This window comes from Salvelinus alpinus, chromosome 6 (assembly GCF_045679555.1).
Source record: "Salvelinus alpinus chromosome 6, SLU_Salpinus.1, whole genome shotgun sequence".
In the NCBI taxonomy this organism is placed as follows: domain Eukaryota; kingdom Metazoa; phylum Chordata; class Actinopteri; order Salmoniformes; family Salmonidae; genus Salvelinus; species Salvelinus alpinus.
The window spans coordinates 1,364,274-1,379,260 of NC_092091.1; the positions used below are offsets into that span (position 1 = coordinate 1,364,274).

Sequence of the window (14,987 nt, forward strand, 5' to 3'; positions counted from 1 at the left end):
GTATATATTCCCCCCCAAGCAGACACATCGATGGCCCTGAACAAACTTTATCTGACTCTTTGTAAACTGGAAACCACACACCCTGAGGCTGCATTCATCGCAGCTGGAGATACTACTACAGCTACTACAGTGATTAAAACCTGTTTTTGCTTTGTCATTGTGGAGTATTGAGTTGAGGATCAGCATGGCGCATGTGTTGATACCTACCCATACCACCTGGGGGCGGCCCGTCAGGAAGTCCAGGATCCAGTTGCAGAGGGAGGTGTTTAGTCCCAGGGTTCTTAGCTTAGTGATGAGCTTTGGGGTATTGTGTTTAGATTAATGAGAGTAAAAGTTTAGTAAATACATCTGAATAAGGCTGTAACGTAAAACAAAATGTGGAAAAAGTCAAGGGGTCTGAATGCTTTCCCAATGCACTGTATGTGCCTCTCTCCCCTCCTCCCTCTTGCTCTGTAGGTTTGCTGGACCTCCAGGGGACTATGTCTACTTGTTTGGCCACTTCCGCATGGAGGAGGTGGGTTCATTACAACACACACACACACATGTGCACACAAACACACACCCACTAATGCTGTTTGCGTGTGTGCGTATTTTCTCCACAGTGTGCCCCACCAGGCTGTCTGATAGAGCTGTGTATCCAGCTTAGTATGATCATGTTGGGAAAACAACTCATCCAGAACAACGTGTTCGAGATTGTTATACCGTATGTACACACACACACACACACACACACACACACACACACACACACACACACACACACACACACACACACACACACACACACACACACACACACACACACACACACACACACACACACACACACACACACACACACACACACACACACACAAGTACTATCGCTTATATGTCAATTACAGTTTGGAGCAGTCTGAGAGGTAGCTTTAACGTTAGCTAGCTCATATCGGTAAATAGATTACACAGCTATCTAAACGCTAATAGTTAGCTTTCTCACATCTATAAATGGGTTACATAGCTATTTTAACATTAGTAGTTAGCTAGCTCATATCTGTAAATAGATTACACAGCTATCTAAACGCTAATAGTTAGCTTTCTCACATCTATAAATGGGTTGCAGAGCTATTTTAACATTAGTAGTTAGCTAGCTCATATCTGTAAATAGATTACACAGCTATCTAAACGCTAATAGTTAGCTTTCTCACATCTATAAATGGGTTACATAGCTATTTTAACATTAGTAGTTAGCTAGCTCATATCTGTAAATAGATTACACAGCTATCTAAATGCTAATAGTTAGCATTCTCACATCTATAAATGGGTTACATAGCTATTTTAACATTAGTAGTTAGCTAGCTCATATCTGTAAATAGATTACACAGCTATCTAAACGCTAATAGTTAGCTTTCTCACATCTATAAATGGGTTACATAGCTATTTTAACATTAGTAGTTAGCTAGCTCATATCGGTAAATAGATTACATAGCTATCTAAACGCTAATAGTTAGCTTTCTAATATCTATAAATGGGTTACATAGCTATTTTAACATTAGTAGTTAGCTAGCTCATATCGGTAAATAGATTACACAGCTATCTTAACACTAATAGTTAGCTTTCTCATATCTATAAATGGTTTACATAGCTATTTTAACATTAGTAGTTAGCTAGCTCATATCGGTAAATACATAACTATCTTAAAATGGCTGAACGGTGACATTAAGAACATACAGCTGGCAGGTTATACACTATTGGCAGGATACAACAGCAGCCTCTGGTAAGACACGGAGCGGGGGCCTATGCATATTTGTAAACAACAGCTGGTGCACGATATCTAAGGAAGTCTCAGGGTTTTGCTCGCCTAAGGTAGAGTATCTCATGATGAGCTGTACACCACACTATCTACCTATTTGAAGCTGTCTACATACCACCACAGACCGATTCTGGCACTAAAACCACACTCAATGAGCTGTATATACCGCCATAAGCAAACAAGAAAAAGCTCATCAAGAGGCGGCACTCCTAGTGGCCGGGGACTTTAATGCAGGGAAACTTAAATCAGTTTAACCTAATTTCTATCAGCATGTTAAATGTGCAACCAGGAGGGGGAAAAAGCTAGACCTCCTTTACTCCACATACAGAGATGCGTACAAAGTTCTCCCTCGCCCTCCATTTGGCAAATCTGACCATAACTCTATCCTCCTGATTCCTGGTTACAAGCAAAAATTAAAGCAGGAAGCACCAGTGACTCGGTCTATAGAAAACGTACGTACACACCCCAACTGGAAGCAATGGGTTACAGGCAACATCCACACTGATCTAAAGGGTAGAGCTGCCGCTTTCAAGGAGCGGGACTCTAACCCAGAAGCTTTTAATAAATCCCGTTATGCCCTCCGATGAACCATCAAACAGGCAAAGCTTCAATACAGGACTAAGATCGAATCGTACTATACCTGGCTCTGACGCTTGTCGGATGTGGCAGGGCTTGCAAACTATTACAGACTACAAAGGGAAGCACAGTCGAAAGCTGCCCAGTGACACGAGCCTACCAGGCAAGCTAAATAGCTTATATGCTCGCTTCGAGGCAAGTAACGCTGAAACATGCATGAGAGCATCAGCTATTCCGGATGACTGTGTGATCATGCTCTCCACAGCCGATGTGAGTAAGACGTTTAAACAGGTCAACATTCACAAGGCCGCACGGGGCCAGACGGATTACCAGGACGTGCACCGCGAGAATGCGCTGACCAACTGGCAAGTGTCTTCACTGACATTTTCAACCTCTCCCTGACTGAGTCTGTAATATCAACATGTTTCAAGCAGACCACCATAGTCCCTGTGCCCAAGAACACTAAGGTAACCTGCCTAAATGAGATCAACCTAAGCACTCACGTCTGTAGCCATGAAATGCTTTGAAAGGCTGGTCATGGCTCACATCAACACCATTATCCCAGAAACTCTAGAACCACTCCAATTTGCATACCGCCCCAACAGATCCACAGATGATGCAATCTCTATTGCACTCCACACTGCCCTGTCACACCTGGACAAAATGAACACTGACGTGAGAATGCTGTTCATTGACTATAGCCCAGCGTTCAACACCATAGTGCCCTCAAAGCTCATCACTAAGCTAAGGACCCTGAGAATAAACACCTCCCTCCGCAACTGTATCCTGGACTTCCTGATGGGCCGCCCCCAGGTGGTAAGGGTAGGTAGCAACACATCCATCACACTAATCCTCAACACAGGGGCCCCTCAGGGGTGTGTGCTCAGTCCCCTCCTGTACTCCCTGTTCACTCATGACTGCATGGCCAGGCACAACTCCAACTCCATCATTGAGTTTGCTGACAACACAACGGTGGTAGGCCTGTTCACCGACAACGATTAGACAGGCTATAGGGAGGAGGTCAGAGACCTGGCCGTGTGGTGCAAGGACAGCAACCTCTCCTTCAAAGTGATCAAGACAAAGGAGATGATTGTGGACAACAGAAGGAGGACCGAGCTCGCCCCCATTCTCATCAACGGGGCTGTAGTGGAGCAGGTTGAGAGCTTCAAGTTCCTTGGCGTCCACATCACCAACAAACCAACATCGTCCAAACACCAAGACAGTCGTGAAGAGGGCACGGCCAAGCCTATTCCCACTCAGAAGACTGAAAAGATTTGGCATGGGTCCTCAGATCCTCAAAAAGTTCTACAGCTGCACCATCGAGAGCATCCTGACTGGTTGCATCACTACCTGGTATGGCAACTGCTCGACCTCCGACCGCAAGGCACTACAGAGGGTAGTGCGTGCTGCCCAATACATCACTGGGGCCAAGCTTCCTGCCATCCAGGACCTCTATACCAGGCGGTGACAGAGGAAGGCCATAAACATTGTCAAAGACTCCAGCCACTCTAGTCATAGACTGTTCTCTCTGCTATCGCACGACAAGCGGTGCCAGAGCGCCAAGTCTAGGTCCAAAAGGCTTCTGAACAGCTTTTACACCCAAGCCATAAGACTATTTATATCCCCCCCCCCCTTTTTAAGCTGCTGCTACTCTCTGGTTATTATCTATGCATAGTCACTTTAACTCTTCCTACATGTACATATTACCTCAATTACCTGGAATAACCGGTGCCCACGCACATTGACTCTGTACCGGTACCCCCTGTATATAGCCTCATTACTGTTATTTTATTGCTACTCTTTAACTATTTGTTATTTTCATTTTTTACTTATCTATTTTTTACTAAACATTTATTTTTCTTAAAACTGCATTCTTGGTTAAGGGCTTATAACTAAGAATTTCGCTGTAAGGTCTACACCTGTTGTATTCGGCACATGTGACAAATAACATTTGATTTGATCTATTATAGCCTCGTTACTGTTATTTTGTTGCTCTTCAATTATTTGTCATTTTTCTATTTGTCTCTTTTTTTTTTTTTATTACTATCGGTTATTTTTTTAACTTTTGGTTATAAGTAAGAATTTAACTATTTGGCGCAAGTGACAACACAATTTGATTCGATTAGTTATTAGCTAGTTCATATCTTTAAATACATAGCTATCTTAATATTAGCATTTAGCTATGTATTACAGATATGAATTAGCTAACTACTAATGTGATGATAGCTAATTAATTTCTGTAGTACATAGCTATCTTAAGAATAGCAGATATCTGTATGTTTACAGATATGAGTTAGCTATCTTAAGAATAGCAGATATCTGTATGTTTACAGATATGAGTTAGCTATCTTAAGAATAGCAGATATCTGTATGTTTACAGATATGAGTTAGCTATCTTAAGAATAGCAGATATCTATATGTTTACAGATATGAGTTAGCTATCTTAAGAATAGCAGATATCTATATGTTTACAGATATGAGTTAGCTATCTTAATGCTAGTAGATATCTATATGTTTACAGACATGAGTTAGCTTTCTTAATGCTAGTAGATATCTATATGTTTACAGATATGAGTTAGCTATCTTAATGCTAGTAGATATCTATATGTTTACAGATATGAGTTAGCTATCTTAATGCTAGTAGATATCTATATGTTTACAGATATGAGTTAGCTATCTTAATGCTAGTAGATAGTTGGCTCATATTGTTAATACCTATGTAGGTAACAACCATGCTATTAGTTCAACCCTGAAATGTGTTTTCAGAAGTCATTATCAATCTAAATAGTACACACATACATAACCCTAACCCTAAGTAAATACAGCTTACAGCTAAAAAAATATATATACAGTGCATTCGGAAAGTATTCAGTATTCCCTTATTCCAGATTTTGTTACCTTCCAGCCTTCCAAACCTTATTTTTTCCTCCTTAATCTACACACAATACCCCATAATGACAAAGCAAAAACAGGTTTAAAAAAAGATACATTATTTACATAAGTATTCAGAGCCTTTGCTATGAGACTCGAAATTGAGCTCAAGTGCATCCTGTTTCCATTGATCATCCTTGAGAGGTTTCTACAACTTCATAGGAGTCCACCTGTGGTACATACAATTGATTGGACATGATTTGGAAAGGCACACACCTGTCTATATAAGTTCTCAGAGTTGACAGTGCATGTCAGAGCAAAAACCAAGCAATGAGGTCAAAGGAATTGTCCGTAGAGCTCCGAAACAGGAAGGAGTCGAGGCACAGATCTGGGGAAGGGTACCAAAACATTTCTGCAGCATTGAAGGTCCCCAGAACACAGTGGCCTCCATCATTCTTAAATGGAAGAAGTTTGGAACCACCAAGAATCTTCCTAGAGCTGGCCACCCAGCCAAACTGAGCAGTCGGGGAGAAGGGCCTTGGTCAGGGAGTTGAAGAACCCAATGGTCACGATGACAGAGTTCCAGAATTCCTCTGGGGAGATGGTAGAACGTTCCAGAAGGAAAACCATCTCTGCAGCACTCCACCAATCAGGCCTTTATGGTATAGAGCTGGACAAAAGGCACTAATCAGCGGCAGGGACTGGGAGACTAGTCAGGATCAAGGGAAAGATGAACAAAGCAAAGTACAGAGAGATCCTTGATGAAAACCTGCTTCAGAGCGCTCAGAACCTCAGACTGGGGTGAAGGTTCATCTTCCAACTGGAAAACGACCCTCAGCACACAGCCAAGGCAACGCAGGGGTGGCTTCGGGACAAGTCTCTGAATGTCCATGAGTGGCCCACCCAGAACCTGGACTTGAACCCAATCGAACAACATTTTTTTTACATTTGCAAACATTTCTAAAAACCTGTTTTTCTGTATCATTACGTGGTATTGTGTGTAAATTAAAACAATTTCATCCATTTTAGAATAAGGCTGTAACGTAACAAAAAGTCATGGTCTGAATACTGTCCGAATGCACTGTAATGTCTACTGCACTGTATAACAAATAGAATTTCTCTCTCTGTCTCTATCACTTTCTCTCTCTGCAGTAAGCTAAAAAAAATGTACAGAACATACAAGGAGAAGGATAAAGGAGGAGAGGAAGATGAGGATGAGGAGGAGACGAAGAGGCCAAAGCAACAGTGGGACAAAGACTTCTCTCTGGATCCCTATGAGGGGCTGAGCCCGGAATACATGGAGATGAGTGAGTCAAGCACGCACACACGCGCACACACGCGAGCGTGTGCACACACACACACACGCCCAAAGTGTATATGGAAAGTGAACAATTAACAAACAGTGTGTATGTGTGTCCGGGCATGTGTGCATTCGTGTGTGCAGTAATCCAGTATGGGTTTGTCACCATCTTCGTGGCATCGTTCCCTCTGGCTCCTCTCTTTGCTCTGCTCAACAACGTGATTGAGATCCGCCTCGACGCTGCCAAGTTCACCACAGAGATCCGTCGCCCAGATGCTGTGCGCCGCAAAGACATAGGTACTGACCACAACACAACCACAATACATCCGCAACACAACCACCTCACAGTCAACAGCAAGACAACCATGACATAACCACACATGAACCACAATCAAACAACATCAAACTGTAACACAATCTCTGTATGACTGTGTTCTGGACTATCCTTAAATAATTGTACTCTTCCTCTCCCCTTTCTGTCACATTCCCCCTCTCCTTCTGTCACATTCCTCCTCTCCTCTCCTTCACATTCCTCCTCTCCTCTCTCCTTCACATTCCTTCTCTCCTTCTCTTTTTTGTCACATTCTTCCTCCTTCTCTTTCTCTGTCACATTCCTCCTCTCTTTCTCTGTCACATTCCTTCTCTTTCTCTGTCACATTCCTTCTCTTTCTCTGTCACATTCCTCCTCTCCTTCTCCTTCTCTGTCACATTCCTTCTCTTTCTCTGTCACATTCCTCCTCTTTCTCTGTCACATTCCTCCTCTCCTTCTCTGTCACATTTCTCCTCTCCTTCTCTTTTTTGTCACATTCCTCCTCTCTTTCTCTGTCACATTCCTCCTCTCTGTCTCTGTCACATTCCTCCTCCTCTGTCACATTCCTCCTCCTCCTCCTCTGTCACATTCCTCCTCTCCTTCTCCTTCTCTGTAACATTCATCCTCTCTTTCTGTCACATTCCTCCTTCTCTTTCTCTGTTACATTTCTCCTCTCCTTCTCTTTCTCTGTCACATTCCTGCTCCTCCTCCTCTGTCACATTCCTCCTCCTCTGTCACATTCCTGCTCCTCCTCCTCTGTCACATTCCTCCTCCTTTGTCACATTCCTGCTCCTCCTCCTCTGTCACATTCCTCCTCCTCTGTCACATTCCTCCTTCTCTTTCTCTGTCACATTCCTGCTCCTCCTCCTCTGTCACATTTCTCCTCCTCTGTCACATTCCTCCTCCTCCTCTGTCACATACCTCCTCCTCTGTCACATTCCTCCTCTCCTTCTCTGTAACATTCCTCCTCTCTTTCTGTCACATTCCTCCTCCTCTCTTTCTGTCACATTCCTCCTCCTCTGTCACATTCCTCCTCCTCTGTCACATTCTTCCTCTCTGTCTCTGTCACATTCCTCCTCTCTGTCGCTGTCACATTCCTCCTCTCCTTCTCTGTCTCTGTCACATTCCTCCTCCTCTGTCACATTCCTCCTCTCTGTCTCTGTCACATTCCTCCTCCTCTGTCACATTCCTCCTCTCCTTCTCTTTCTCTGTCACATTCCTCCTCCTCCTCTGTCACATTCCTCCTCCTCCTCTGTCACATTCCTCCTCCTCTGTCACATTCCTCCTCTCTTTCTCTTTCACTGTCACATTCCAAAATCTTCTCTTTCACATTCCTTCTCTCTCTTTCTCTGTCACATTCCTTCTCTTTCTCTGTCGCATTCCTCCTCTCTCTGTTGCATTCCTCCTCTCCTTACTTACTCTGTCACATTCCTCCACTCTGTCTCTGTCACATTCCTCCTCTATTTCTCTGTCACATTCCTCAACTCCTTCTGTCACATTCCTTCTCTCCTTCTCTTTCTCTGTCACATTCCTCCACTCTTTCTCTTTCTCTGTCACATTCCTCCTCTCCTTCTGTCACATACCTCCTCTCCTTATCTTAATCTGTCACATACCTCCGCTCCTTCTTTGTCTCTGTCACATACCTGCTGTCTCCAGGAATATGGTTCAACATTCTCACTGGAATCAGCAAGTTTTCTGTCATTACAAATGTAAGTCTCGTGTGTGGGCGTGTGTGTTTATATATGTAGATAATTCATTATTTTGGTGAGATATCCTTTACTTTGTGTGTGTGGGCACGTGTGTGTGTGGGACGGAGAGATTTGAAATGTCTATTTCTTATTAAAACCTTTGTGATTGTAATGTTTACTAATGTTTCCCTTGTTTATTGTCTATTCCATTTGCTTTGGCAATCTCACCATATGTTTCCCATGCCACTAAATCCCTTTGAATTGAGAGAGAGGGAGAGGGAGAGAGAAAGAGATCTGGTATTCAGCTTGTCAGTCTGTTTGTTGCTCTTCTTCAGGCCTTTGTGATCTCATTCACTTCGGACTTCATTCCTCGGACGGTGTACCAGTACATGTACAGTCAGACTGGCAGCATGCACGGATTCACAGAACACTCCCTGTCCTACTTTAACGTGTCCAACTTTGAGGCTGATTCCTCCCCCTCCTCTACACTATTTACTGGAGTCACCATATGCAGGTAAACATAACCTCTAATGCTGTTCTCTAACCTTGACCTCTAATGTCTCTGTCTCTCAGATATAAAGACTACAGGGATCCACCATGGGGAGCTCAGCCATATTCCTTCTAACCTCTAACCCTGACCTCTGTCTCTCAGATATAAAGACTACAGGGATCCACCATGGGGAGCTCAGCCATATTCCTTCTAACCTCTAACCCTGACCTCTGTCTCTCAGATATAAAGACTACAGGGATCCACCATGGGGAGCTCAGCCATATTCCTTCTAACCTCTAACCCTGACCTCTGTCTCTCAGATATAAAGACTACAGGGATCCACCATGGGGAGCTCAGCCATATTCCTTCTAACCTCTAACCCTGACCTCTGTCTCTCAGATATAAAGACTACAGGGATCCACCATGGGGAGCTCAGCCATATTCCTTCTAACCTCTAACCCTGACCTCTGTCTCTCAGATATAAAGACTACAGGGATCCACCATGGGGAGCTCAGCCATATTCCTTCTAACCTCTAACCCTGACCTCTGTCTCTCAGATATAAAGACTACAGGGATCCACCATGGGGAGCTCAGCCATATTCCTTCTAACCTCTAACCCTGACCTCTGTCTCTCAGATATAAAGACTACAGGGATCCACCATGGGGAGCTCAGCCATATTCCTTCTAACCTCTAACCCTGACCTCTGTCTCTCAGATATAAAGACTACAGGGATCCACCGTGGGGAGCTCAGCCATATTCCTTCTCTAAACAGTACTGGTCTGTCCTGGCAGCTCGATTGGCCTTTGTCATCTTCTTTCAGGTACAGACCACTGCTAACCCCTGACCCTAACCCCTGACCTCAGTATCAATCCATATGGGGAAGGGGGCTGTATATGTTGTATCTAATGTAGAACCGTTCTGTTGAATAACCTGTTGAATAACCTGTTGTATCTAATGTAGAACCGTTCTGTTGAATAACCTGTTGAATAACCTGTTGTATCTAATGTAGAACCGTTCTGTTGAATAACCTGTTGAATCTAATGTAGAACCGTTCTGTTGAATAACCTGTTGTATCTAATGTAGAACCTTCCTGTTGAATAACCTGTTGAATCTAATGTAGAACCGTTCTGTTGAATAACCTGTTGTATCTAATGTAGAACCTTCCTGTTGAATAACCTGTTGAATAACCTGTTGTATCTAATGTAGAACCGTTCTGTTGAATAACCTGTTGAATAACCTGTTGAATCTAATGTAGAACCTTCCTGTTGAATAACCTGTTGAATCTAATGTAGAACCGTTCTGTTGAATAACCTGTTGTATCTAATGTAGAACCTTCCTGTTGAATAACCTGTTGAATAACCTGTTGTATCTAATGTAGAACCGTTCTGTTGAATAACCTGTTGTATCTAATGTAGAACCGTTCTGTTGAATAACCTGTTGTATCTAATGTAGAACCGTTCTGTTGAATAACCTGTTGTATCTAATGTAGAACCGTTCTGTTGAATAACCTGTTGAATAACCTGTTGTATCTAATGTAGAACCGTTCTGTTGAATAACCTGTTGAATAACCTGTTGTATCTAATGTAGAACCGCTCTGTTGAATAACCTGTTGAATAACCTGTTGTATCTAATGTAGAACCGTTCTGTTGAATAACCTGTTGAATAACCTGTTGTATCTAATGTAGAACCGTTCTGTTGAATAACCTGTTGAATAACCTGTTGTATCTAATGTAGAACCTTTCTGTTGAATAACCTGTTGAATAACCTGTTGTATCTAATGTAGAACCTTTCTGTTGAATAACCTGTTGAATCTAATGTAGAACCTTTCTGTTGAATAACCTGTTGAATAACCTGTTGTATCATAATGTAGAACCTTTCTGTTGAATAACCTGTTGAATAACCTGTTGTATCTAATGTAGAACCGTTCTGTTGAATAACCTGTTGAATAACCTGTTGTATCATAATGTAGAACCGTTCTGTTGAATAACCTGTTGAATAACCTGTTGTATCTAATGTAGAACCGTTCTGTTGAATAACCTGTTGTATCTAATGTAGAACCTTTCTGTTGAATAACCTGTTGTATCATAATGTAGAACCTTTCTGTTGAATAACCTGTTGTATCTAATGTAGAACCGTTCTGTTGAATAACCTGTTGTATCTAATGTAGAACCTTTCTGTTGAATAACCTGTTGTATCTAATGTAGAACCGTTCTGTTGAATAACCTGTTGTATCTAATGTAGAACCGTTCTGTTGAATAACCTGTTGTATCTAATGTAGAACCTTTCTGTTGAATAACCTGTTGTATCATAATGTAGAACCGTTCTGTTGAATAACCTGTTGTATCATAATGTAGAACCTTTCTGTTGAATAACCTGTTGAATAACCTGTTGTATCATAATGTAGAACCTTTCTGTTGAATAACCTGTTGAATAACCTGTTGTATCTAATGTAGAACCGTTCTGTTGAATAACCTGTTGAATAACCTGTTGTATCATAATGTAGAACCTTTCTGTTGAATAACCTGTTGAATAACCTGTTGTATCTAATGTAGAACCGTTCTGTTGAATAACCTGTTGAATAACCTGTTGAATCTAATGTAGAACCGTTCTGTTGAATAACCTGTTGAATAACCTGTTGAATAACCTGTTGTATCTAATGTAGAACCGTTCTGTTGAATAACCTGTTGTAGCATAATGTAGAACCGTTCTGTTGAATAACCTGTTGAATCTAATGTAGAACCGTTCTGTTTGTCACGTTCGTTGAAATGAGCGGACCAAGGCACAGCGTGCATAGAATTCCACATGTTTATTTAAATGAAACTCGCCAACAAAAACAATAAACAGCAAACGAGACGTAGCGACTGGAGTGCTCACAGGCACTACACAAAAACAAGATCCCACAAACTAAAGGTGGAAAAAAGGCTGTCTAAGTATGATCCCCAATCAGAGACAACGATAGACAGCTGCCTCTGATTGGGAACCATACCCCGGCCAACAAAGAAATAGAAAAACTAGAATGCCCACCCAAATCACACCCCGACCTAACCAAATAGAGAAATAAAAAGGCTCTCTAAGGTCAGGGCGTGACACAATACTCTGGGAGAAAAAGGTGTAGATTCACTACTCAGGGAGAAAAGGGTGTAGATTCACTACTCTGGGAGAAAAAGGTGTAGATTCACTACTCTGGGAGAAAAAGGTGTAGATTCACTACTCTGGGAGAAAAAGGTGTAGATTCACAACTCAGGGAGAAAAAGGTGTAGATTCACAACTCAGGGAGAAAAAGGTGTAGATTCACAACTCAGGGAGAAAAAGGTGTAGATTCACTACTCAGGGAGAAAAAGGTGTAGATTCACTACTCAGGGAGAAAAATGTGAGCAGAACGCGGCAGATTTTTAAGCTTTCACAGAAGGCAGGAATTGTGGTCGCAGGCAGGCAAAGGTCAAACACAGGTAGGCAATGGTCAAACACAGGTAGAAAATGGTCAAACACAGGCAGGCAATGGTCAAACACAGGCAGGCAGTCAAACAAACAATACCTCACAACAATACAAACAGAAATAACTGAACTAAATAGGGAGCTGATGAGACCAGGTGAGAAACAAACACAGGTGAAATCAATGAACAAAAATGAAAGACAGGGCTACGTTCCAGAACACAAAGAAACAGGGCTACGTTCCAAAACACAAAGAAACAGGGCTACGTTCCAGAACACAAAGAAACAGGGCTACGTTCCAGAACACAAAGAAACAGGGCTACGTTCCAGAACACAAAGAAACAGGGCTACGTTCCAGAACACAAAGAAACAGGGCTACGTTCCAGAACACAAAGAAACAGGGCTACGTTCCAGAACACAAAGAAACAGGGCTACGTTCCAGAACACAACGAAACAGGGCTACGTTCCAGAATACAAAGAAACAGGGCTACGTTCCAGAACACAAAGAAACAGGGCTACGTTCCAGAACACAACGAAACAGGGCTACGTTCCAGAACACAAAGAAACAGTGCTACGTTCCAGAACACAAAGAAACAGGGCTACGTTCCAGAACACAAAGAAACAGGGCTACGTTCCAGAACACAAAGAAACAGGGCTACGTTCCAGAACACAAAGAAACAGGGCTACGTTCCAGAACACAAAGAAACATGGCTACGTTCCAGAACACAAAGAAACAGGGCTACGTTCCAGAACACAACGAAACAGGGCTACGTTCCAGAACACAAAGAAACAGGGCTACGTTCCAGAACACAAAGAAACAGGGCTACGTTCCAGAACACAAAGAAACAGGGCTACGTTCTAGAACACAAAGAAAAAGAACACAAGGTTGACTAAGAAAAGAAAAGCAGAACCTTACACCTTTCTGTTGAAAAACCTGTTGTATCTAATGTAGAACCTTTGTTTTATCTAATATAGAATCTTTCTGTTGAAAAACCTGTTGTATCTTATGTAGAACTTTTCTGTTGAAAAAACTGTTCTGGTATATTTAATGTAGAACCTTTCTGTTGTATCTAATGTAGAACCGTTCTGTTGTATCTAATGTAGAACCGTTCTGTTGTATCTAATGTAGAACCGTTCTGTTGTATCTAATGTAGAACCGTTCTGTTGTATCTAATGTAGAACCGTTCTGTTGTATCTAATGTAGAACCGTTCTGTTGTATCTAATGTAGAACCGTTCTGTTGTATCTAATGTAGAACTGTTCTGTTGTATCTAATGTAGAACCGTTCTGTTGTATCTAATGTAGAACCGTTCTGTTGTATCTAATGTAGAACCGTTCTGTTGTATCTAATGTAGAACCTTTATGTTGTATCTAATGTAGAACCTGTCTGTTGTATCTAATGTAGAACCTGTCTGTTGTATCTAATGTAGAACCTGTCTGTTGTATCTAATATAGAACCTTTATGTTGTATCTAATGTAGAACCTGTTTTATCTAATATAGAACCTGATGGATCTAATGTTGTGCCTGTTGTATCTAATGTAGAACCTGTCTGTTGTATTTAATGTAGAACCTTTCTGTTGTATTTTATGTAGAAGCTATGGTAATGGTTCTAATGTAGAACCTTTCTGTTGTATTTCATGGAGAACCTATGGTAATGGTTCTAATGTAGAACCTTTCTGTTGTATTTTATGTAGAAGCTATGGTAATGGTTCTAATGTAGAACCTTTCTGTTGTATTTCATGGAGAACCTATGGTAATGGTTCTAATGTAGAACCTTTCTGTTGTATTTCATGTAGAACCTATGGTAATGGTTCTAATGTAGAACCTTTCTGTTGTAGAACCTGGCGATGTTCCTGAGCATGCTGGTGGCCTGGTTGATCCCTGACGTTCCTCGTTCTCTTAGAGAACAGGTCAGGAAAGAGAACATGTTGCTGATGGAGTTCCTTGTTCAGGATGAACAGGAAGCCCTACGCTCCAGACTTCCACACCACTCCCCCACACGACAACCTGCACAAACACATAACCCACACTCACACATTGACATAGTGGTGGAGGGGTCAGTGGGAGAAGAGGGGTCGGAGGAGGAGAAGATGGACAGATCAGGACAAACCCTGGACAACCCAGATAGCACTGACCCAGCAGAAGAAGGAGGAGGAGGGGGAAAAGATGGGAGAGGAGAAGAGGGGAAAGAAGAAGGGTCAGAAGAGCAGAGCGAAGGAGGAGAAGAGGGGAGAGAAGGAGCAGAAGGAGACAGAGGAGGAGAAGGGCCAGACCAGGAGGAAGTCTCCGTTGTGGATCTGGACTCTGTTATGGACCAGCTGTATCTGTCAGGTAATAACACTAACCCCTAATCCCTAGTTACCTGCTGTGTCTGTCAGGTAATAACACTAACCCTTGACCCCTAATCCCTAGTTACCTGCTGTATCTGTCAGGTAATAACACTAACCCCTGACCCCTAATCCCTAGTTACCTGCTGTATCTGTCAGGTAATAACACTAACCCCTGACCCCTAATCCCTAGTTACCTG

General features: G+C 42.3%; 1 protein-coding gene across 1 annotated transcript in view; it reads left to right on the top strand.

The window, feature by feature from the left end:
* Positions 1-14,987, top strand: part of LOC139577991 (anoctamin-1-like) — a 126,546-nt gene that overhangs the window by 106,458 nt on the left and 5,101 nt on the right. Inside the window, exons 19-26 of the mRNA XM_071405104.1 lie at positions 457-514; positions 603-703; positions 6,392-6,546; positions 6,684-6,836; positions 8,506-8,558; positions 8,873-9,051; positions 9,743-9,848; positions 14,299-14,791. Coding sequence (XP_071261205.1) covers positions 457-514; positions 603-703; positions 6,392-6,546; positions 6,684-6,836; positions 8,506-8,558; positions 8,873-9,051; positions 9,743-9,848; positions 14,299-14,791 — 1,298 coding nt within the window. The remainder of the gene's footprint in view (positions 1-456; positions 515-602; positions 704-6,391; positions 6,547-6,683; positions 6,837-8,505; positions 8,559-8,872; positions 9,052-9,742; positions 9,849-14,298; positions 14,792-14,987) is intronic.